The sequence below is a fragment of the Kogia breviceps genome, chromosome 7, assembly GCF_026419965.1.
Source record: "Kogia breviceps isolate mKogBre1 chromosome 7, mKogBre1 haplotype 1, whole genome shotgun sequence".
Lineage (NCBI taxonomy): Eukaryota > Metazoa > Chordata > Mammalia > Artiodactyla > Physeteridae > Kogia > Kogia breviceps.
The window spans coordinates 22,287,503-22,310,819 of record NC_081316.1 but is presented as its reverse complement, the minus strand read 5'-3'; the positions used below and the strand labels follow the sequence as shown (position 1 = coordinate 22,310,819).

Genomic DNA, 23,317 nt, shown 5'->3' with positions numbered 1-23,317 from the left:
CCAGGGGCGGGGGGACGTGGCAAGCGAAGGTGGTGCGGGCTTTCGCTCTGCTCAGCAGCCCTCGGACAGCCAGCACCGGCTCCAGGGGCCGAAGGCACCAGGCAGGAAGCCCAGGCACGGCGGGACCAGTCACTGGGGCACAGGGAGCCTCTGCCTGCCCGGCCCTGGGACCTCCCTGAGGTCAGGGAGTCTCGGGGCCAGGGGTGCACCGAAGGCATAGGAATCAGAGAGGCCTGATGATGCAGCAGCCAGGGGGAGGGTCCGCGGCAGTGAGGCGCCCGCACATCTGCCCTCCCCCGGCCTCAGCTGTTCTGCCTTGCTGGAGGAAGAGCATTTCCAGAGGCCCCTACCTGGCCATGCCCATGTCTGCGGAGGGCAGGATCCTGAAGCGGCATTCGCACCCCCGGGTACACCGAGGATGCGTGCCAGGGTGGGGTCCCCAAAGGGAAGTTATGCTCGGGAGAGGAGAGAGTGCTAGAGAGGAAAGCAAACTGGACCCCTACACCTTTTTTTTTTTTTTTTTTTTTTTTTTTGCGGTATGCAGGCCTCTCACTGTTGTGGCCTCTCCCATTGCGGAGCACAGGCTCCGGACGCGCAGGCCTAGCGGCCACGGCTCACGGGCTTAGTTGCTCCGCGGCATGTGGGATCTTCCCGGACCAGGGCACGAACCCGTGTCTCCTGCATCGGCAGGCAGATTCTCAACCACTGCGCCACCAGGGAAGCCCACCCCTACACCTTTTGCGTCCCTCTACGGTGACCCCATGTGTCACACAGCTTATCCTGCAATCCCCTCCCTCAGTGCCCAGCCCACTGGGGCCTCTGTCCCTGGAGATGCTGCTGCCATCTGAGTTCTCCTGGTTTTCAGGTGTCCTTGTAAGTTCGAGTGGGATTTACATTGTGTACTCTTTATACACTGAATACATTTGTTTTGTTTTTGCGGTACGCGGGCCTCTCACTGTCGCGGCCTCTCCCGTTGTGGAGCACAGGCTCCGGACGCACAGGCTCCGGACGCACAGGCTCAGCGGCCATGGCTCACGGGCCCAGCCGCTCCGCGGCATGTGGGATCTTCCCGGACCGGGGCACGAACCCGTGTCCCCTGCATCGGCAGGCGGACTCTCAACCACTGCGCCACCAGGGAAGCCCCACTGAATACTTTTTATAGCTGGTATTTTGTTTAGACCTTAAAAGTAGTTCTGGGACTTCCTTGGTGGTCCAGTGGTTAAGCATCTGCCTTCCAATGCAGGGGATTTGGATTCGATCCCTGGTCAGGGAACTAAGATCCCACATGCCGCGGGGCAACTAAGCCCGCATGCCGCAACTACCGAGCCCGCGCCCTCTGGAGCCCTCACGCTGCAACTAAGACCCGATGCAGCCAAATAAATAAATAAACAAAAGCAGTTCTATAATAAAAGTAACTTAAGTTAGCCTGCGCATCCCCAAGAGGTTGTTTTTGTTTGTTTGTTTGTTTGTTTTCTCATTTTGGAAGCATGTGTACGTTCCTCAAGCTTAGAGATGCTATGAACGAGAAGCTGAGACTCAGAAGAAACGGGAGATGGTTACAAAGTGACTATCTTAAAACTACAGTGTGGCCTTGAGGCAGGTGTAGGCAGACCCAGGCTGTGTGTAGGCCCTGGCTGTGGGAGAAGTGACAGCAGGAGACAGAGTCACCATGGGGCTTGGGGGACCGTCCACTGCCTGATGCTGGCCCATCACACCTGCTGGTGAGAAAGAAAGACCACGAGCTCTCCAGCTTACTCCACATGAAACCTAAGGTCCAGATGCATTAAAGGCCTAAATGTGAGTAAATGCCAAGAGTATTAGACTACAGCAAGGGAGAACATCCTTCTAACCGAGATTCCCAAAGCTTGCATGGTAAAGGGAGCAACAGTTCCGTGTGATAAACTGAGATTTTGGAATTTCTAGTTGCAGGAAACAGTGAGATGTAAGCCAGCCACTGAATGCAGATAAGTGCCATTTGATGAAGGCTTGGAATATAAAACACATAAAGAGGACTTCCCTGGTGGCACAGTGGTTAAGAATCCACCTGCCAATGCAGGGGACACGGGTTCAAGCCCTGGTCCAGGAAGATCCCACATGTCGCAGAGCAACTAAGCCGGTGCACCACAACTACTGAGCCTGTGCTCTAGAGCCCGCGAGTCACAACTACTGAGCCTGTGTGCCACAACTACCGAGCCTGCGCACCTAGAGTCCGTGCTCCACAACAAAGAAAAGCCACCGTAGTGAGAAGCCCGCGCACCGCAACGAAGAGCAGCCCCAGCTCGCCACAACTAGAGGAAGCCTGCGAGCAGCAACCAAGACCCAACACAGCCAAAAATAAATAAATAAAATAAAAATCTTTTAAAAAAAAATCAGAAAAGGCAAGGCCCAGATGGCCAAGAACCTGGTGAAAAGTGGTAGTTGGATCAGTGCAAACAGAAACAGCCAGAAGTGGCCGGCTTCCCCCGTTCAGATGGACTTTATTTTTATTTTGTATTTATTTATTTTAGTTAGTTAGTTTTGGCCGCGTTGGGTCTTTGTTGCTGCGCGCGGACTTTCTCTAGTTGCGGTGAGTAGGGGCTGCTCTTCGTTGCGGTGCGCGGGCTTCTCACCGCGGTGGCTTCTTGTGTTGCAGAGCGCGGGCTGTAGGCGCATGGGCTTCAGTAGTTGTGGCACGCAGGCTCAGTAGCTGTGGCTCACGGGCTCTAGAGCGCACGCTCAGTAGCGGCTCGCGGGCTTAGTTGCTCCGCGGCATGTGGGATCTTCCCGGATCAGGGCGCGAACCCATGTCCCCTGCACTGGCAGGCGGATACTTAACCACTGCGCCCCATGGAAGCCCCCAGATGGGCTTTAAAACCTTGAGTGCTTCACCTGCTCCTGTGTCACCAAGGGAGGGGAGCTCTGCTCTCGTGGCCGACCCACAGGCACGAGATAGGGCAGCTGAGTTTAAGGTACATACACAGTGTGGCCTACCTCTGGATGAGTCCCAGGAGAACCGCAGGGAGAGCCTCAGGTGTGCACACAACCGTGTTCACAGCAGCCTTACAGGTAGAGGCAGCCCAGAATCCATCAGCGAATGAAGGACACTCAAAAGGTGGTCCATGCATATGATGGCATAGTCAGCCTTGAAAGGAAAGAGATACTGACGCAGAGGCTACAACGTGGATGAAGCTGGGGGACATGCTGCTCAGTGAGTAAGCCAGACACAGGACAAATCCTGTCGGATTCCACTCACATGACGTCCCCAGAGTCGTCATTCATAGAGACAGAAAGGAGATGGTGAGGGCCGGGGCGGGGGGAGGGCAGGGGAGTGAGTGTTTAATGGGGACAGACTGTCAGTTTGGGACGATGAATGATTTCCGGAGGCGGATGGTGTGATGCTAGCACAGCAGTGTGAATGTGATTAATGCCAAAGCCCTGTGCACTGAAAAGTTTAAGATGAAATGGTAAATTTTATATATTGTACGTTTTACCACAATAAAATAAAGGTCAGATGTGCGTGCAGGATGCCCAGAGACACAGGGCACCGCGGCAGGACAAGGATTTCCATTACTGCTCTGTCTAAAGTTGCAAAGATTCTGAAACAACCTAAACATCCTTTAATAGAGAATTGAGAAGTAAAATGAGGCAGCAGCACTGGGAGAACATCACCGCATCGGGAGGACCGAGCCCTGGGTGTCCAGCTGAAGGTGACAGAGCTCACCTTCACAGTCACCTCCGTCCTGCCCCAAGTCCCCTAAAATGGCAGGAATTTTGTTTGTTTGCATTTAAGTTGCAAAAAGCAGAACAGAAGGGGAGAGGGGGCTGGCTGGCTGGAGAAGGTAGGCAAGTGCAGCCCCAGCACCCGTGGGGCAGGCCGGCTGGAGGCTGCGGGTGTGGGCACCGTCCTCCTGCTCTGTGTGGCCAAGCTCAGGCCAGATGGCTCAGGGCAAGGGTGTCAGGTCTGTTTGGGGTGTGTTCACCCCAAGGATGGGCTCTGGACTTGTCTGGGCCTGAGGAATGGGTGCACCAATGGGGGATGAGTACCTGGAAAAGAAGGGAGAGACATGCCCCCAACCAGCTTGAGGAAGTCTGTGGGGCCCAGGGTGACAAAGCCCGCAGAGCACTCCTGGAGCCCGGGGGCCTTCGTCCCCACGAGCCCACGCCCACACGACTCCCCCAGCTGGACACCTGGCCAGGGTGGGCTGGGAGCTGCGGGCGGAAGGTGATGAGAGGTAGGGGCCCCCTTGCCTGCAGCGACCTCCCCACCCCCCGAGTGGCAAGCTCACTGCACAGAGGGGTCGAGAAAGAGTCCCCAGCTGGAGAGGGCGACCGAGGGCCAAGGTCCCCCTCCCCTCCCAACGTGGCTCCAGTACAGCTCGACCCCATGCTGTGGCCGGCAGCCTGGGCCTGGGGGTGGGTCCTGCAGCCGCTGGGTGTCCATCTAGGGTCAGGGCCTGAAGGAAGGCCTGGCTGTGGCTGTCTGGGAGGGGCCAGGCCCTGGGTGGGGCTGTGGGTAGAGCCCACCAGGATCAAGGGCACGGAGGTGGCAGGAAGGGCTGGTGAGGGGCACCTGGGGGGGTCCCTGTCCCTCCCTGGAAGGCCCTCGGTGTGGATACATGACACCCCACACACCCAGACAGGCAGCCCCAGCCTGTCCCGGCCGCGTGCAGGTGAGGACGCCAGCCCAGCCTTTAGATAATTAGAGTTTATTTCAGACTCGGCCTCCACTCAGGCCCGGGGTTCCAGTGGCCAGCTGGCCAGGCAAGGGCACATCGGGCTGCCAGTGCCCACTGCCACTGTGCCACGGGCCCAGCAAAGCATGGTCTCCCTGCAGGCGGACGTGGGTGACGGTCACCCGCCAAGCGGTTCTACTCTACCTGTGTTATTGCATGTATACGCTTGTTAGACTCCGAGGATGCTGGGTGAGGCAGGAGGCGCCATCTGTCGGGGGCTAGGCCGGCACAGCTGCCTCGCTGCCAGGCTCTCAGCTGCCCGCAGGACAACTGCCGTACGATGGGATGGGGCTCAGGGCAGGAAGCGTGGGGGCCCAGCCAGAAGGTAAACTTGGGGAGCCCCTCCCGGCACCAGCCTTCGGGCTCTCTGTCCACCCAGCCGGGACTCAGGCGACCAGGCAAGTGGCTCGGAAACTCTGCCCGTGTGGCCGCCCGCCAGAGGTCAGCCCCCCGAAGTCAGCCCACCCAGATGAACGCCCCACCCCAAGCTGCAAGCAAAGAGCAGAAATGGGGAGAGTGAAACAGCCACACCCTTTAATGTCCCCACATGGGCTGGACCCAGGTCAGAACCCATCCCAGACCCCTGCCCAGCCCTAGGGGCACCCACCCTGGGGGCTCATCGGGATGTTGCTGCCAGGAAGCCCACAGAACCACTGGGGCCCTCGGGACAGGCTGGCGCACTTGAGCCGGCGGGCCACACTCAGCCCTCTCCTTCCTCCACCCTCAGGTGCCCTGGTCCAGGCTGAGCCTCCACCCCGTGTCAGGGCTCCACCTGTGGTGCTCTGTAACCCAGAGCCTGGGTTCCTTCTTCCCCCAGGTTCAGAGGGGAAAGTGCTGGGGACTGACCGACCGAGGGGGCTTGGTTTCCACTGCTGGCAGGGGCCCTCTCCCTCTCTCTCTTCCTCTGCGTGTATATGGGGGGTACACGAGTATATGTATTACGTAGGTATAGATAGCTGTGTGTGAACTTGGCATGCACTACATTCCCGAGGTCTGTACAGGAAGTGGCTGTGCCCCCACCTGGGGCACCAGCCATCATTTTTTTCGGACCAGGAAGGCCACACCAAGAATCAGGGCTGCAGCTGCCACAGCCATGCCCCCAGCCACAAACAGGGGGGTCAAGTTCTCGAAAGGGCAGGGGCCTTGGCCCCCTGGGCCCCCATTGGGGGCCTCGCCCTCCTCAGCCCCATCCCCAGGGCCCTTGGGCTCAGGGTCTGCATCGGGGCTGCTGGGGGCTGCAGGGGCCGGCTTCAGGTTGCTGTGGTTGTTGAGGAGGGCAGGGTCTGCCTTGGCCGGAGTCTTCTTGGCAGGTGGCAGGGTGGGGGCTGCTGGAGGCTCCTGCTTCTCCACTTGGGCCTCCTTCTTCCCTGGCTTAGCCGAGGGGGCTTTCCCGTCCGCAGCGGTGGGGGCTCGGGCCTCAGCAGCAGCCTTGGTGTCGGCCTTGGGGCTGCTGGTCGACTTGCCTCTGGACTCCATGGTGGGTGTGCTGGCGGGCTGCACGGGGCGTGCGTGGACAGGCAGGTGTCTAGACTGCAGCAGCTCAGGACAGCTCACCCCTGGGCATCCTAGGAGCCTGGGGGGTGGGGGAGACCCAACGGGGCTGGGACAAGAGACCTGGCATCCTGTCCAGCTCCTACCTCCTTGTCCCTATAGAGACCCTGCTCAGTTCTCTGGACCCTCTTCTTCCAGGTCTCAGCCTCCTTCTGGCTTCACCCACCTTCTGAGAAGCCCCTCCAAACACACAAGCAGGGGCTGTGGGCCCCCTTTGGGCTGGGGTGTCGGGATGAGACCAGCCAGAGGTTTCAGTTTCCTCATCTGTGACATGGTCTTGCCCACACGTGTGCCGTGTCCATCACACTGGCCCAGGGTGGGGAAGAGAAGAGAGTGTGTGCAGTCAGGGGAGGTGGACAGCAGCCCCGTGGGCCTAGGCAAAACTGACTGCATACCCTTCTCAGGGCTGGGTGGGTTGCGGGGTAGGCAGGGCAAGGGTGGGAACCCAGAGTCTGGGCTCTCGGGCCTTGGTGGGGTAGGAACGGGCCCCAGGCCTCCAGGACCTGGATGTGACAAAACCAGGGTGTCTTCTCAGAAGGCTGGAGAAGCCAGGGTGGCCGTGACAGGCCTGTGCCTCCCAGCCAGCCATCTACTCCCCCCAGCGCCAGGCACCCACCCCCATGACCAGCCTTGCCTGCTCCGGCCTAAGAGCAGGGAGTCCTCCGTGACCCCGAGGCCACGCCTGCCTCCGGGAGTGGAGGGAATCCCTCGTGTGAGTCTGGGGTCGGCAGGCGCCCTGTCATCTGCCTCAGCGTCCCCGAATCTGGGCCAGGCACAGGACGGGGGCTCTGGGCTGTAGTGAAGATCTGGCCCAGATCCTCAATGTCCGGGGAGGGAAGGGGGACTGGGGGCCTCGCCATTCTGGACCTGAGTCTTCCCTCCGTGGACACCCGGACACCAGCGGTCCGCCGCTTCTCCAGGAGGTTGAGAATTCCCACCTCCACTCTCAGGGAGAGGGAGCCTGCGTTGGGGGTGGCAGCCCCAGGTCCCTACCCTGGCAATGCACAGTAACCACAGTGAAGGTCGCCTGAAGGTCACGGCGTGATGGGGGTGTCCCGATGAGAGGCCCAGCTGCTGTCCTACTTCCCGGGGAACCCCAGCAGCCCCTCACCCCTGCCATTCTGGAGGGGCACCCAGCTGCTGGGCATCAAGTTTGCAATGGACAGGGGGTCCACTCTCCGCCTCCCCCAGACCCTTGGTTATTTCCGGCCCATACTAACGTCACCCGGCTACCCCTCCCCCTCCAGGCCGCTGTGCCCAAGAGAGCAAGGGCCCCGGATGGCCCCCGGTGACCTTCATAGCGGAGAACCGCCGCTTCTTCCTGCGGGGCCCAACGCCCCCAGCCCGCCCCAGACCCCAGGCCGCGGAGTCCCCGCCACCTTACGCTGCTGCTACCGGCGCTCCCACCTCGGCGCAGCGCGCTCTCCGCGGGATCACGGCGGGCGGCGGGCGGCGGGCGGCGGCTGCGGATGAAGGACTGGGAGTTTCCCACAATGCACTGCTTCCGGCGCAGGAAGGGGGCGGGGACCGCATCAGCGCTGGCTCCGCCCACCTGCTCTCGGCCACCCGAGCGCCCCGCGCTGGCTGAGACCTCTGGGGCCCCCAAACCCAGCTCCGCTTTTGATCCCAAGGGCAGCTTAGAGTCAGGGAGGTGAGGGGCCGAGGCTGGCTTTTCCGCAACCCCATCCCAGACTGTGAGGGAGTCAGGAGGCCACTCCTCCCAGGACCCCCTCCAGCCAGTGTGCCCGGCAGTGGGTGGGAAGAGACGGACCCATCACTGCCGGGTGAGGGGAGCCAGTTACCAGAGAGGAGGGCGCCCTTCCCCCCTCACCCCTACCAGAGTCTCAGAGAAGAGGCATCTACTTAGAATATTTATTTATCTTCTTACGTGACAAGACACAAAAAGTTACAACTTCTTAAAACTCTTGAATTCGAAAGAAAAAAAATAGAATTCTGTAAGCAGCAGCTTCCAAGGTACAGATGTGACGGGAGAGAGCAGCTCCCAGGAACAACCGTGAACTGGGGGGCCCAGGCCTGAGCCCCAGGTAGTGTCACTGGGAAGGGGCCTCCAGGGAGGGGGCCCGGGGGGGTGGGAGAACACAGCACCGGCACATCAGATCAATCACCAACACGATCACGTGGCTGGGGACAGGGCAGGGCAGGGTGAGCCTCTGCCGCAATTCACATCAGTGGGGGGAGGGGCGCTGGGAGGGCGGAGCTTTACCAATTGTGGGGGGGCCGTATGCAGAGGCCCAGAGAGCGGGGTGGGTCCTGGGAAGACTGGAAGGGCAGCTCCTGGCACCCCTGCAAGAGGAGCAGGCACTCCCAGGCTCCAGATTGGTCCTCGTGCCTACCCTCCCCTATGGCCAACCCTGCACCAGGGTGGTGGTCTCAGAAGAGGGGTCTACTAAAGGTGCAGCAGGAGGGGGCAGGCTGGAGAAATGGATTTCTGGACGGGGGCAGTGGGGAGTCTAGGACACACACAGCACACGTGCGTGCGTGTGCACACACATGCACACGCACACACACGCTCGCACACACACACACACACACACACACACACGCCTGGCCACGTGGGGAAGGGCAGCAGTCCCCCCAACAGCCCCATCCCTGAGGGGCCAGGCCAGCAAAGGGCTGCCACCAGCTGCTTCCCACAACATTCATACATGCGCCCCGACTTCACATGCTCTGGGTCCCCAGCCTGGGCTGGAGGCCAAGGGGCCTACCAGGAGGGAGGCTGGGTCCCACAGTAGGGGCGGGGAACCTGTCCTGGGAGTCAGAACGCAGGGTGACCCCCAGCCTAGGATTCCGGGCTCAATATGGGGGACAGGAGAGCCCAATCCTCCCGCAAGGCTGGCCAAGGTGAGAACAGCAGCAGGGGAGGCTGGACGGACAGACAGAGGGATGGACAGAGCCACTTGTGCTCAGCAAGTTAATAAATAGGTTTGTGCAGGATCCCCTCTGTGGACTAGGGGCCAAGCCTCGGGGACGGGAGCTGGTAGACTGGAGGGGAGGGTCCAGTTTGCCCAGCCCAGGCCTGGGGGCCCCCGGTCCAGAGTCCAGCTCTGTCCCTGGGGGTGTTCAGGCAGGGGCAATGGTGGGCAGGGCTGGCTCCAGGAATGTAAAGATTTCTGAGTTTTCTACCTAAGACATTGATCCCAGGGGTCGTGCAAGCAGGACCCCACCAGGCCCATGTGTGCACACCGTGTGGACCCTGTGCCCCTTCCTCTCCCCCCGCCCCCACGTCCATGTGGGGAGAGACTCTCGTATCAGCCGGGTGTGTTGCCTGGCTCTGGCCCCACTCTGGTCCCGCTCAGCTGGTGGGCGTGGGGTGGCGGCCGGGCTCAGGGCTGGACTCGCGGCAGCCCCAGCAGGGTCTCGGCGATGCCCAGGAAGTAGACCACCTGAGCAATGCCGAACAGCGGGGCGATGACCAGGGCGCGGCAGTAAGCACCCTTCAGGAAGGCTGTGGGGCCCTCGTTCCGCAAGATCTTCCTGTGGGGGGAGGTGGGTCAGAGCCGCAGGGCTGGGGCCGCCCCACCCCCGCCCCGCACCCCCCGGGGGCTCGCCCACCTGGCGCAGTCCAGAAACCCCGAGTAGGTGTCCTCATTGACGCCGCGCTCGAGTGTCTGGAGCCGGGTCTTCACCACTGCAGGGGGCGTGCGGGTCAGTGTGGGCCCCTCACTGCCGACCCCACTCCTTAGCCCTGTCCCCGACCCGGGCCCAGGCCTGGGCACTGACCGTCACAGGGGTTGACGGCCACGGCAGCCGCGCTCCCAGCCACGCAGCCGGCCAGGAAGGACACGTAGAAAGGAGACTTCTCCCCAGATGCCGGCTGGCCCAGCTGGTTCAGGTTGGCAAAGAGGGGGAAGTAGACGATGGAGAAGGGGACGTCCCTGTGAAGGGAGGGCGGTGGTGACTGGCTGGGAGGTGGGGGGCAGGCGGGAGGGCCGCCCCCGACCCTCCCCGCCCCCCTACCTCAGCAGAGTGGCCCCCAGTCCCTTGTAGAGGCCGGCGATGCCGCGGCTCCGCAGCAGATCCCGGGTCAGCTGAGTGGCTGTGGGCCGGGGTGCAGCTGGAGCCTCCATGGAGGGCTGGGCACCCCCCCGGCCGGAAAGCTGGGCCTGGCCAGATAGGGTCTTCCTCTGGGCAGCTGGGGAGAAAGGGGATGGCCTGCTGGTCTCCCTCTCGGCACGAGGCACGAGGTGGTGGCAGGGCAGGGGCCTGGTTAGTTCCCCCGCCCAGCTGCCCTGCCACCCCACGCCCTCACCAATGCGGCCCGCGTCCTGGAGCTGGATCTTCAGCATCTCCATGGGGGTGGTCACGATCACCTGGCAGGTGCCGGCCCCACAGCCCGCCAGCATCTCCTTGAACAGGCTCAACTTCTGCCTGTAGTAAAGAGGGTGGGGCTGCAAGGAAGAGTCAGAGGCCCCGGGGGCCTCCCTGTTCGCCCAGGAGTGAGGGGGCATGGGAGGGGTGGAGGCGGAGGCAGCCCTGTGAGGTACAGAGCCCTGCAGCCTCAGATACCCTCCAGGCTCTCCAGCAACAGGCGCTGAGCCCAATTGACAGATGGCTCCTGGCAGGGCCAGGGAAGGGCCAAGGGGCCGTTGTTGAGCAAAGAGAAATGGAGTGGGGGCGCAGCTCAAGTGCTCCAAGGGACTACTGCCCTTTCAGCTCCACCCTCGGGTGATGGGGAAAACTGGTCAGTGGCCCCCAAATCCCAACCTACAAGGGGCAGCAGGCAGTGGCTGGGGGCCAAGGACCCGTGGGGCCTGGGAACCACTGACTCAGTGTCTGGGGACAGAGGAGGAGAAGAGGAGGAGGAGGAGGAGGTGGAGGAGGAGGAGGTGGAGGAGGAGGAGGTGGAGGAGGAGGAGGAGGAGGGGGAGGAGGAGGAGGAGGAGGGGGAGGAGGAGGAGGAGGAGGGGGAGGAGGAGGAGGGGGAGGAGGGGGGGAGGAGGAGGGGGAGGAGGAGGAGGGGGAGGAGGGGGAGAGGAGGAGGAGGGGGGGAGGAGGAGGGGAGAAGGGGAGGGAGAGGGGGAGGAGGGGGAGGGGAAGGAGGGGGAGGAGGAGAAGAGGAGGAGGGAGAGGAGGGGAGGAGGGAGAGAAGGAGGGGGAGGAGGAGGGGAGGAGGGGGAGGGGGAGGGGAGGACGGGAGGAGGGGAGGGAGAGGGGGAGGAGGGGGAGGGGAAGGAGGGGGAGGAGGAGAAGAGGAGGAGGGGGAGGAGGAGGAGGGGAGGAGGAGGAGGGGAGGAGGAGGAGAGGGGAGGAAGAGGAGAGGGGAGGAAGAGGAAGAGGAGGCCCTGCAAGGTCAGGGTGAGGGGCCCCCAGGAGGACAGAGCCTTCATCCTTTGTCTGGAAGCACAGACCCCTCCCCCTCATGACCCTGGGCCCCAGCAGCCAGCAGAGCCTCTCACCCGTCCTTGGAGAGCTGATATCGGAAGAAGTCATTGGCTGCCAGCTTGATGGCCTTCTCCGGGGTGACGAGGGTCAGGTTCACGGCGGCTCCTGTGTGGCACGTGGGGGAGCACAGACAGGTCAGTGGCCTGGGCTTGGGAGGCTCTCCGCCTCTCCGCCAGCACTCGCCTCCCAGTTGACAAAGCCCACCCCCCGTCACTCCTGGGCTATGTCCTCCTGCCCTCTCGCCCACATTTGTGCCTGGCGGGGGCGGGACCAGCAGGCCAGAGAGTGACTTCTCCAGGCCGTCTGCCTGCTCAGCCTCCCATGTAACCCTCCCAGTCCAGTGGGCGGCCTCCCTGAGGTACACCTCCGCTGGGCCACAGGCGTGCTTGTGTCGGGGCTCTGGGTAAGGCCACGTCCAGCCTGGCGGGGGTCAGAGCTGGGGAGGCAGTGGCGAGCCCCTCTTGGCGGCGAGGACTCAGGGCTGCACAGCATCTGGGCAAATCCAGGCTTGGAGATTGTCTCCTAAGCTGCTTTGCAGTACCAACCCCATCCCTCCCAATCTCCTGGCATAGACAGGGTCCCACCCGTCCCGGGAGGCAGGGGAGGGGGCTGCGGCCACTGTGGTAGAGACAGTGTCCTGCCATGCTGTGCACTGGTAGTGAGCAGGGGACGGGGCTGAGAACTGCCGTGCCCCAGAGATCCCACCCCCTGGCCCCCCAGCACCCAGGGCCTGGCTGATGACCCCCGGTGCAAGTGCAGCCAGCCCCCACGGGACAGGTCCACACTATCACACCAGGCCCAGGTACTCTGCCCTGCCCTGGCTTCCCACATGCCTCCCCGCCACTGTGGTAGGACCCCTCTGGGGCTGCAGGAGGGTGCTACCCAGGCCTGCCCCATCCCCAGCCTCACCGCGGTACATCCCGAAGTAGCCCTCTGAGCGGATGGTCTTGATGAGGCAGTCAGACCTACAACCCAGGGATGGGAGCAAGCCGGGGATCAGCCTGGCATCAGGGAGGAGCTCCCCCAGGCCTGCCCCCCCTCAGTTTCCCCTGTGGTTTAACAGGATGGGGGGACACAGGAGCAGAGCACAGTAGTCTGCCCCCCACACATAGCTCCACACTCGCTAGCCCCCGCCCGGCAGGCTCACATGCTGGTGTACAGGCGCTGGCCATTCTGCTGGTTCTGCAGCCTCGTCTTGGCCAGGTCGATGGGGAACACGCAGGTGACCCCGATCAGCCCAGCGATGCCGCCATTGATGAGCTTGGCTGGCAGACTGTGTGGGCAGAGAGGGGGTGTCAGGACGACCTCCTAAGCCATAGGTCGGCGGGGAGGGGAGGGCAGGGGTGGGGTGAGGCTCGGTGGTCTCCTGACCTGATCTGCTTATCAGCCATCTAACTCAGGAGCACTCAGGTAGGAGCCACAGAGGTGGATGCCAGACAGCGGAGGTGGGGCTGGAGGAGGGGGAGGGGCGGTCCTCTACTTCCAGGGAATGTGAAAGCCAACACTTCTCTCCTAGAAAATGGGGCTGGGATCAGCGGGGGTGGGCAGACCCACCGCTCAGAGGCACACCAGAGGAGTAAGCCCCCCGAGCCTCCCTCCCAGGTCTCCTGAAGGGGCACTGAGCCCCTCCCCCAGCGCCCCCTCCCAGGCTGGGGCCCTCCACACGTCCTGGGCGCTCAGTGTGCAGTGAAGCGCCGCCCCTTGGCCCCATCCCTGGGCCCCCCGGCTTCCCCTCAAGGCGCCCCCACCGGCTGCGTCCTCCCAGCTGGCCTCGCTCGCTCACGTGCGCGGAGCCCTTTAAAGGGCCAGGCGCCTCTGGGGAGGCAGCGGCAGGGGACGGGGCCAACACGCTGGTCAGGGCACCTCCGCCCCTGGACTGGGCTGCGACGGCCCCCATTCTTGAGCAGAGTCAGCGGGCGCCTGCCCTCTTTGGGAGGCAGGTGAGAGTGTCCAGGATCCACACTGGGGCTCAGCTCACAGCTGCCGGGTAGGTGCTGCCCCCACTCCCGGGGCAAGTCCACGCTGGACCCCCCAGACCATCCGCTCCCCTGGTGACCGGAGAAGCGCCAACGCAGCCACAGACAGCCCTGTGCCCACCCCCTCCCAGGAATTTCACCCCCAGACTCACCCCCCCCCCCCGGAGGAACCCAGCGACCGGGACCTCTGGGAGAGGGATGGCTGACCTTCCGAGGCTCCCCGGGGCAAGTCCCCCAGCTACTCCAGGGATGCAGAGACAAGAGGCCCCTCTCTAGGGGCAGGGTTGGGGAGCCAGAGCCAGCCTCGGGGGCCTCCGATGGGGGGGCACAGTCATAAAAACTGGGCTGTGGGGTCCTTCCCCCCACTCCGGCCCCCTCAGAGGCCAGCTGTCACACGCTTCCACCCGAAGCGCCGCCACCCAGGGTCACACGGCTGGATCACACCTGTCGTCCCTCCGAGAACTGGTGACCTTCACCTCCGCTTTCCTGGGCCGGGATGTCCCCTGCCTCCTCATCAGCCCCTCCGCCCCCCGCCGCGGTCCCGCTCACCCCAAGGTGCACCGGCCCGGCTCCTCCTCCGAGACTACGGCCTGCGGGCGGGCGGAGGAGATCCAGCGGCCGAGGGCGGTGCCGGCTGCGGGGATTGGCTGCGGGGCGGGGCGGGCCTGAGGGGGGTGGTGACTTTCTCTTTCACTTCGGGCGGGACGAGGCTCCCTGCCCCTGTGTGAGAAGGGATGAGAAGGGGGTGTGACAGCTTCTGGGAGGCAGGCACTGGTCTCGGAGCCCCCTCCAGCCCGTGGGGCAGTGGGGTAGTGGGGCAGACTCGGGCTGACCCAACCAAGCCACGCAACCGGTTCACAGAGACCCCAGGCCCTGACCACCGAGCCCCCAGCTGCCCCATGGGTTTCTGTCTGCAGCCTGCAGGCTGGATCTGCCTAGCGCCCTGGGACCCCAAGGATAGGGCTCTCTCTGTGCCCAGGCATGGGGAATCTGGTGCCATGGGGTGGAGATTGGTCTGTGTCCACTCGTGCCTGTATGACTTGTAGGTCTTTTGGGGGAAGGTGAACTTCAGGGAAAACTCACGCTGGAGCAGAGAAAGACATGCTTGTCTGCTGGAAAGGCCAGGGAGGGGGTGGCTGGGCCTCAGAGGCCACTGGTTGCCACCCATAGGCCTGTTCACATGGCAGGTCCAGAGGGCATGGGAACCAGCACTCCCAGAGCCCTCTGCCCTGCCAAGCTGCACCCCCCACACACTCGCCCAGGGCCTCAGTGCCAGGACCTGCTTCTCCATGCCCCAGTCTGCAGAGAGGAGTCTGACCTCTGCACTTCAACCTGACCTTCTCTTCCCACCCCCACCCTCCAGGTGTAGACTGGCCACAGCTGCCTCTCTCTGCTGTCCCAGACTCTTGGGGGCAAGGTCCACATCCTGCCCTACGGGGACTGAGTGAGCCCTGCCTCCCGTCTGGGGTAAGGGACATCTGGATGATGGGGGCCCCGGAAGTCAGACAGACTATCCAAGGTGGGGAGGGGAGAAGTTGTCCCAGGAAAACAGGCAGCCCTGGGGTCCCACACCACACTCTAACGGCTGGAATGGGGAAGACGGTTGCAGAACTGAGAACAGTGGGGGGAGTGGGCTCTGCCGGGAGACGATTGGCAAGGGGTCCTCCGGACCCTGAACGCTCCTTTTTCTGTTCTCACTCAGTGTTCCCACACCCTGCTCATGAGACAGCTTGGAGGGCCCTCCCCTTGCACCCCCATGTTGCCATAGAAACCTGGCAGCCCCAGCCAGGCCTGAGGCCCCAGGGCTGTCAGCCCTCCCTGTACCCCCTCCGGTTCCCCGCAACCTGGTAAACTGGGATTGCAGGCAAGGCTGCGGACACCGCAGCTCACAGAGACCACCCACAGGACGATGCTGCTGCTTCCAGGCCCCGCAGATATAAAACCTCCCACAAATGAAGCCGCTGAGGTCCCCCACCCCCAAAAAAGGCAATGGGGGTGACGCTCAGAGTCTGGGACTGGCCATTTTGCTCCCCATTCAATTTCCCCCAGCGCCTTCCCCCCGGGGAGGCGCTTTCTGTCCAGCCGTCTGGAGGGGCGCCAAGCCGGCGACAAAGGAGGCGCGGGGTGGGGGTTCAGGGCTCCGCTTGGAAGCCGGCTCAACTCCCCGTCTCGCTGGAGGGGGTCCGGACGGGGCCCGGGAGGCCACGCTGTCCCCCTCCACGCGATGGCGACTCCAGCCAAGCACGTGTCCACATACGTCCAGCAGGGCCCCACGTGTGTCCCCCCTACGGCTGGGCTTCTGCTCCTTGGCCACCGGCCCCCGTAACCTACCCCGCGGGGACACGTGTGCGCGGGGAGCGCGCCCGGCACCGCCCGGGGCCGAGCACGGCCTCCCACACTCCAGCGGCAGCGGGTCGCAGCATCCGCCGGCGCGGGCCCCGCAGGAGTCGCCTCGTTCGGGCAGATGTCACCTCCCACAGCCGTCGTGGTGCCCCTCGCCCCCGCAGTCGCGCTGCACTCGGGTGGGCGCCGCCGATGGGAGCCGCCCCGCGGGCACTCACCGCGCGCTCTGCCGCCGCCGCCGCCGCTCTCGCCTCCCCGCCGCGCCGCGCGCCCGGCTTCACCTAAGCGCGGGGGCGCGTCCGCTCGGCGCCGCGCGCGCTCCGCCCCCGGTCCTCGGTCCGCTGCGGCCTCCGGCTCCCTCTCCTGGCCGCCGCGGGCACTGCGCCCGGCGGGCCACAGCCCAGTGCCAAGCCCTCACCCTAGGTCCCCAAGGGTCTTCCCTGCGTGTCCGGCCTCGCGCCCGTGCATGGGCCAGGGACCAGGGACTACTCCCGTCGGGCCAGCGGATGGCGAGGTGCGCTGGGACGAGGTGTCCTAGGGGAGGAGCGGGTGCTGGGACCCGCTCCTCACCGTCACCAAAGGGCAGATGAGCAATCCCGCACAGAGTGACTTTGTATCCAACGGGGCTGCGGCCGTTACTCTGTAGCTGGGGCCCCCTCTCTCCCCGAGACCAGGACCAAGAGGAGGCGCTGGGCCGGGGACCCTCGCAGCAGGGGCCAGGCCTCTGATCTGGCCTCCTCGTGCCTTCTACCTGACTCTCCACCCAGCAAATAAACTGAGCTCTGAGACAGCAGCCAGGATGGTGCACGTTTGTTACACAAGGAGGACAGGGTCGCTGTCCCCATACCCAGGGAAGGTTTCAAAGTGGGAGCCTCTAGTCATTGGCCAGAGGATGTCAGGGACCAGCCCAAAGTCGGTAGGTTCTAGGCCTGGGCAGGCTCGGGGGACTGTGATGCTGGAGAACCAGGTGGGCCAGGGTCCCCGGGGGCCAGGCTTGTGTGCTGGATGCCCTCTTGGTACTTGCGGCGGCCAAGCTCCAGGACAGCCCGCACCTCTTCGGCCACGTCCCGCCGGTCGCTCTGCTCCAGGGCCTGCACGAGGAGCCCCACAGCCCCTGGCTGCCCAGCCTGGCGCTCAGCCCAGGAGAAGAGCATATGGCGGATCTGCCCATCCAGGTCGTCCCTGGGGGGACAGGGGAATGGTGAGGGAGGGGCCCAGCCCAGGGGAATGGTGAGGGAGGGGTCCAGCCCAGGACCACCCACCACACACAGATGAGTTCCTTTCTCCCTGGGCCAGGGGTGGCCAGACCCTCCCTTTCCTGACTGTTTGCCGTGCCCCCACCTCCCCTGGACAGGACTTCAGCCAGCCTCCAGTAGGCAGGCCAGCAGTGGGAAGGGAGGCTCAAAAGAACTCACCGGAACTCATGCCGGATGCGCTGCAGCTCACGGTAGGGCAAACCCAGGTGCAGGGCCACGGCTGGCCAGTCGGGGCCCAGGCGACCGGCCACGTTTAGCAGGTTGCTCTGTGTCAGGAACCCAGTCTCGGCGTCGCCCAGGTTCAGAGGTGCCAGGGAGAGGCCAGCCCCCTGCCCTGGGCCCTCGGATCCCCGCAGTCTCTGTGGGGAGGATGCAGTGGCAGTGAGCCCATACCCCTGGCCATGCCCTGCCCCCTCCCCCCCGCCCCCCCCCCCGCCAGGCGGCACCGGCAGCTTTATGGGCAGGGTGGCCATCCATGGGGCGTCTGCAGCCCTCTTCCGCCGAGCAGCCTCCGCCTCCTCAGGCACCTCCTCTGGCACCTCTCCCCGGTAGAAGGACACCTGGGGTGGGAGGAGGTGGGCTTCAGCGCCCTGGCCTTGGCCCTGGCAGCCCAGGGGGCCCTACCCCACTGGCCCACCTGGCCCCTCACGGCCTGAGCCCGCCGGTCCAGGGCTGTGGTCACGTACACCTCCTTCAGGTTCTTCAGGTGTGAGTAGAAGACGAAGCACACCCTGCCCTCCACACAGTCTGGACGGTCTGGGGGCAGGGGGTGGGCTCAGCAGGGACTGAGGGAGCAGACCCCAGGGTCCCTTCTCCGGCTGCAGGGGGCCTACCAGCATCCACGTTGATGCCCCTCTCGAAGGCAGCGAAGAATTTCTCACCCTCAAACATCTCCACGGTGTCTGAGGGCTCCGGGCCACGGTACCGCTCCAGCAGCCGCCGCAGGGTGCTGTCCACCTGTGGGGGCGACCCACTGGCTGGGAGCCCAATGCCCTGCCCTGGCCCCCTGGCCCCCCACCCAGCCCTCCCAGCCCTCTGCCCCCGCCCCCACCTTGTTGCGGGGCAGGCACTGCAGCAGGACCTGCTCGGGGTCCCGGCGCCTCTGCAGCGCGATGAGGTTCACGCGGTGCAGCCGCAGCCGCTCCCAGGCCTTCCGCGCCAGGCTCCCCACGCAGTTCTTGGTGGTGTACCAGAGCCAGTACCTGGGAAGGCTGGGGGTGAGCGGGGTGCACAGACCGGGGCAGGGGTGGGGGACCGAGGAAGCGGAGGGAGGGGTCACTGACCAGGAGAAGCGCGTGACCTGGAAGCGAGCATACAGGTGGGTGAGCTCCAGCGCCACCTGCGCCGTGATGTCATCCCAGGTGGCCGCGGGAGGGGCCCGGTACAGCAGGTGCAGGTGTGAGCGGTCCAGACTCAGGCCTGTGGGTGGCAGGGAGCCACAGGCTGAGGCCTCCCTGCCCGGGGCCCCCCTTCTGAGCACTGTCCCCCCCACCCCGTGGCTACAAGTCCAGGAGGCCACACAGCCGCCTCTCACCTGTGACGCCGTGGGGCAGAGGCAGTTGCACAGTGACTGGCTGAAGGAAGCTTGGGGGGCCGCTCTGGGAGAGGTAGAGCAGGGGGCTGGCGGCCGCCTCAGGCTCTCCCAGCAGGGCCGGCAGTTCTCTGCTGCTCACGCGCACCACCTGAAGCAGAGAGCACCCGAGCCATCACCTCTGTGCCCAGGCACCACCCGCCACCCTTGGCAGCTGCTCTGCCCGTACCTGCATGCGGACGTGACGGGGCTCCTCAGTGGCCCCAGGGGGGAATGTGACCTTGACCCCTGGATGTCCTGAGGAGCACAGCAATGTCCCCTCTGGTGGCACCAGGCAGGAGTCAGACACAGGGCGCGAAACCACGAGGAACCAGGAGAAGTGAGGCACCTGGCAGCGAGCCCAGAGCCGCTGGGCGTGGGGGATGCAGAGGGACAGGGTCAGGGGCTTCACTGGGCATGGAGGGGGACACAGAGGGACAGGGTCAGGGACAGTTGGGCGAGGGCAGAGATGCTCCCTTCCCAGATGGGCCTGGACAGCCCTCACCTTGGGCGCCTCTTCCTCCAGGTGGGTCTCCAGGTCACTCCAGCTATTGTCACTCAGGGTCCTGACCACCACCTCACGGCAACGCCGGGCCCGTGGGGGCACAAAGAGCAGCCACAGGCCCACTTCCTGCCAGGCAAGGGTGCTGTGAGTGCCAGGGCCACCGCTGGGCCCTCCTCATCTGCCCCGACCTGCCCTGACCATGCCTTCTGGAAGGCCACCCCATGGGGCTGCAGCTCCAGGACACCACTGAGCAGAGAGTCATGGGGACCCAGGGGGACGAGGCGTGGCTCTGGCAGCCACAGTCGATAGCGGATGGTAACAGGGGTAGCAGTGGCTCCCACAGGGAACTGCAGACGAACACCGCAGGCCAGGGTCACAGAGCAGCCTAGGGGGGTCACGGCGAAGCTGAGAGAAGACAGGGTAGACATCGGGTCAGACGCAGCAGGGTCCCATATGTCTGAGTCTGGCACCCTGGGCAACTCTAGGAGACCCCCAAGGCACGGGCAGGTGTACAGAGTGGACACGGTGACAGGGTGGACAGACACTTGTGCAGCCCGACCCCTCCTCCACACCATACCTGTCCAGATCTGAAGTCAGCAACAGTCTGGGCATTTCTAGGACCACGGGTGTCCCTGTGGAAGGACAGATGGGCTGTTAGGATGGTGATGATACCTGCGTCCTGTCTGTGGTCTGCCCCCGTCCCCACCAGCAAGCCTACCTGGAGGACTGTGGGGGTCGGGGCTAGGCCCACCCAGGGGGTTTCCTTGCAGGCGCACGAAGGGGGCATCCAGTAGCTCGGGGGGCACGTCCTGGAGCCGGTTGTCCCTCAGGTCGAGCCGGGCAAGCAGCGGGAGGTGGGCCAGGCCAGCGGGCACCGAAGCCAGAAGGTTGCTGTGCAGAACAAGGAGCCGCAGGGACCGCAGGCCCGCTGTGGGAGTGCCAGCTTAGGGCCAGTGGAGGACCGCGCAGGGCCACCCCAGCCCTGGAGCGCCAGGCCAGGCCGCTCACGCTGGGGCCCCCCAGAGAAGCCCTTTCAGTCTCCGCTCTTTGGCTGGATGAGAGCTCGGGCAGGCCTGCGCAGGGAGCCTCAACAGCCAGGGAAGTGGGGGGCGAGCAAGGGCTGCCGAGGAGGGCGAAGGCTCAGGGTGGGCCAGCCTGTGCACGCGACACCCTGCGGAGGAGAGAGGGCTGCGGGATAGGGCAGGTTGGGCAGTGGCCGACAGGCCGTCAGGCCCATCAGGCCCAGGGAGCCAAGGCTGCGACTCACCAAGGGAGGCAGGGAGGCCCTGCAGCCGGTTGGAGGCCAGGTTGAGCTCGGCCAGGCTGCTCAGGCCTCCAATCTCAGGGGGCAGAGCAACCAGCAGGTTCTCAGAGAGATCAAGGCGCTGCAGGGTGGACAAGGACCCCAGTGCTGTGGGCAGCGTTTGCAGGCGGTTGTGGGTGGCAGCGAGGAAGGTGAGGGCGGGGAGGGCCCCCAGGGCCTCAGGCAGCTCTGAGAGGCAGTTATGAGAGAGCAGGAGGGCACCCAGGCCACACAACTGCGGGACACAGGCTGGTAATGTCTCCAGGCTGTTGAAGCTCAGGTCCAGGTGGGCCAAGTGGGCTAGGCCGCTCAGGCTGGCGGGCAGCGTGGCGAGGGAGCCCCGGAGGCAGGCACCCAGAGCGTCCCGATGTTGCCCACCTGGGTGGGGGAAAGGCAGACATGGCTCTCAGAGCCAGAGTCCCAGGTCCCAGCTCAGCCCTGCCAGCCAGGGAAATAGGTCCATGGAAACACAGACCTCCACACCAACCCCACCGCGACAGCAAAAGATGGACACAGATACTGGAGAGTCACCAACAGATGAAGGAGGCAGTGAGAGACAATGCAGTCTCGTCTCAGCTGGCAGTCATCACCCATAACCCACCCCAGGAAAAATACCCGCACCGGGATCTGCTGGAGACCCCACTGGCAGCTGCCAGGTCCAGGAGCCCAGGCTCAGCCAGCTTCCTCTTGGGGGAAAAGGGGTTGGGTAGCGCTGTGCAGAGAACAGTGATGAGGCTGGAACCGGGGTTTGCCTTTCAGGACCAAGAAGCAGAGACAGAAGCTAGCGATGAGGCTGGGACCAGGTGGGGCTCACCTTTGAGGACCAGGGAGCGGAGGCGTGGCAGGCTCCAGGGCAGACGGGCCAGGGTGGCCTGCAGCAGCTGAGGGTCCTCGTGGCCACTCAGCTGCAGGAACTCCACCTCCAGCAGCTGACCGACCTGCTGGGCAAACAGGTGCAGCAGCCGGTGGCAGCCCCTGGGGTATAGGTCCAGGCTCAGCCGGTTCCCAACCAGGAGAGGGGGTGCCCCCAGCCCTGCATCCACAGCATCTGTAGCATCTCTTGCAGCATCTTCTACAGCCGCTGTCTCGGGCTCCAGCCCCTCCGTCACCGCAGCCATCGCCTACTGGCTGTCCTCGGGGGCCAGACATGTCCCAGCTCGCCAGGCAGGCCTGCTCAGGCAGGGCCAAGGGAGGCTGCAGAGTCAGGGGGAGGAGTGGGTAGGAGGGGGCTGGGCGTCCTCTAGCCAGAGGAAGGGGGACTCTGGCTGGGGGGAGCTCTTGAGCCAGGCCAGCTGGTCCAGAGCCCAAAGCCTAGGCTGGACAGATAATCGCTGCAATGGGGCCGGGGAATAGGACTCCCCAGGGCTGGGAAGGCAGCAGGCAGGGAGACCTCTGTGTGCAGAGGGGCCTGGGGACGTGCTTGAGGGAGGCGGGAAAAGTGAGGCTTCACGTCCCAAATCTGGAAACTTGACAAGGGACTCCTAGAGGTGTCAGGTCCTATTCCAGCCCCCCCCCCCTCTGGGTCCAGCCCCACCTCCAACCTTCACATTCCTCGGCTTTGACCAGAGGTCCCGGCTCTCATCTACCACGTGGGGCCGGTGTTCCAGGAAAGGGCCGCTTGATCGTGCCCGCGTATGTCAGAGCAGTGAGTGTGAGGGGGTTCCTAAGGACCGGACCCCCACTTCCTGGCGCCTGGAGGTGGGCTCCCCGCCACTTCCAGCTCGCACCTCGGTCCGCGGAAGAGGTCGGTGCACCGCGCAGTCGCGGCCCCCACCGCTCGGGGCGGATCCCGGGCGGGAGAGCGCGCCCTCCCCGCGCCGCCCTCCCCACGGCGCGCCCGCGGCCCGCGCGTCACCTGCGCTCCCGGCGGCGCGCTTCCGGGTACCACCGCATCGGAAGCTCGCCTCATGTCCGGCGAGGGTCCGCAGGCCGGGATCTCAGTGTCCTTCCCGCCCCGCCCGCCCGCCCGCTCTCCGCCGCTCGCCGCCCTGCTGCACTCAGCTTCCTGTAGGCCCGCTTGCCTCTGCCGTCCAGCCTTCTGAGGGAGGGCCCGCGTTCCGCGCCACCAAACCCAACCTTTCAGAGGTTCTCGGGCCCTGGGCCCGCTCAGCTCTAGGGCTGTGCGTTCCCGGCCCCATGTTGAGATGAGCTAGTGGGATCTCTGGCTGCAGGGGGTATCGGGTGCTGATCAAAGCTGCTGCCCCACACCCACCTCCTGCCAGAGAACAGCTCTGAGAATGTCCCCAGCCAGCCCCAAAGGCCTCCTCTCAAGCCCTGCAGAGCCTGGGCCCCAGCTCCAATGGCCCTACTTTTATGGTGATCACTGTGGGTCACATGCCCCCAGCAGTGGGCTTCCTCACATGCTGCCTCCTATCTTTCCGCATCTCACAAGGGAGAAAAAGGCGGCTCCAAGAGATCAGATGTTGCCCAAGGCCACTAGATGGTAAGGCGGCTCCGAGAGATCAGATGTTGCCCAAGGCCACTAGATGGTGAGCGCCAAAGCTAAGGACCTCAAACCAGGTCTGTATGACTCTCAAGAGAACCTTCCCCACTCCTGCTTCCTCACCCCGCACAGTCGGTGCCTATAAACGGACACGTAAACACATCTGCTCCTGCCTGTTCCGCCCCAAATGATACCGCGTGTACCCTCTTTCCTCCACCCTCGCCAGCTACCGCCATCCCTCCCATCCGGACGGGC

General features: G+C 64.3%; 3 protein-coding genes across 19 annotated transcripts; all 3 read right to left on the bottom strand.

The window, feature by feature from the left end:
• Positions 1-4,669: 4,669 nt before the first annotated feature.
• CEND1 (cell cycle exit and neuronal differentiation 1) lies at positions 4,670-7,792 on the bottom strand. Of its 3 annotated transcripts, none has more exons than XM_067037924.1 (2): positions 7,671-7,792; positions 4,670-6,285 (listed from the first exon to the last, which is right to left on the bottom strand). In XM_067037924.1, exon 2 carries the CDS (start codon positions 6,186-6,188, stop codon positions 5,748-5,750), a length of 441 nt encoding a protein of 146 aa, XP_066894025.1. In that variant the 5' UTR covers positions 6,189-6,285; positions 7,671-7,792; the 3' UTR covers positions 4,670-5,747. The 3 variants fall into 3 exon arrangements, with proteins under 3 accessions (XP_066894025.1, XP_058924339.1, XP_058924340.1); XM_059068356.2 differs by having other exon boundaries at positions 7,643-7,788; XM_059068357.2 differs by having other exon boundaries at positions 7,648-7,761.
• A 329-nt stretch (positions 7,793-8,121) lies between these two features.
• SLC25A22 (solute carrier family 25 member 22) lies at positions 8,122-16,313 on the bottom strand. 6 transcript variants are annotated; one of them, XM_067037918.1, is made up of 11 exons: positions 16,204-16,285; positions 14,192-14,362; positions 13,038-13,178; positions 12,814-12,939; positions 12,576-12,631; positions 11,681-11,771; positions 10,534-10,652; positions 10,242-10,416; positions 10,005-10,159; positions 9,837-9,912; positions 8,122-9,758 (listed from the first exon to the last, which is right to left on the bottom strand). In XM_067037918.1, the coding sequence occupies exons 3-11, from the start codon at positions 13,055-13,057 to the stop codon at positions 9,608-9,610; spliced, it is 969 nt and encodes a 322-aa protein (XP_066894019.1). In that variant the 5' UTR covers positions 13,058-13,178; positions 14,192-14,362; positions 16,204-16,285; the 3' UTR covers positions 8,122-9,607. The 6 variants fall into 6 exon arrangements, with proteins under 6 accessions (XP_066894019.1, XP_066894020.1, XP_058925183.1 ...); XM_067037919.1 differs by having other exon boundaries at positions 13,450-14,362; positions 16,204-16,282; XM_059069200.2 differs by lacking the exon at positions 14,192-14,362 and having other exon boundaries at positions 16,204-16,313.
• A 467-nt stretch (positions 16,314-16,780) lies between these two features.
• On the bottom strand, positions 16,781-22,618 carry PIDD1 (p53-induced death domain protein 1). 10 transcript variants are annotated; one of them, XM_067037909.1, is made up of 16 exons: positions 22,475-22,560; positions 21,434-21,813; positions 20,584-20,997; positions 20,035-20,244; positions 19,894-19,948; positions 19,520-19,721; positions 19,317-19,442; positions 19,002-19,181; positions 18,776-18,923; positions 18,525-18,660; positions 18,293-18,443; positions 18,123-18,198; positions 17,879-17,997; positions 17,688-17,801; positions 17,401-17,600; positions 16,781-17,167 (listed from the first exon to the last, which is right to left on the bottom strand). In XM_067037909.1, exons 2-16 carry the CDS (start codon positions 21,735-21,737, stop codon positions 16,909-16,911), a joined length of 2,694 nt encoding a protein of 897 aa, XP_066894010.1. In that variant the 5' UTR covers positions 21,738-21,813; positions 22,475-22,560; the 3' UTR covers positions 16,781-16,908. The 10 variants fall into 10 exon arrangements, with proteins under 10 accessions (XP_066894010.1, XP_066894007.1, XP_066894009.1 ...); XM_067037906.1 differs by having other exon boundaries at positions 18,075-18,198; positions 22,161-22,483; XM_067037908.1 differs by having other exon boundaries at positions 22,161-22,483.
• Positions 22,619-23,317: the final 699 nt, after the last annotated feature.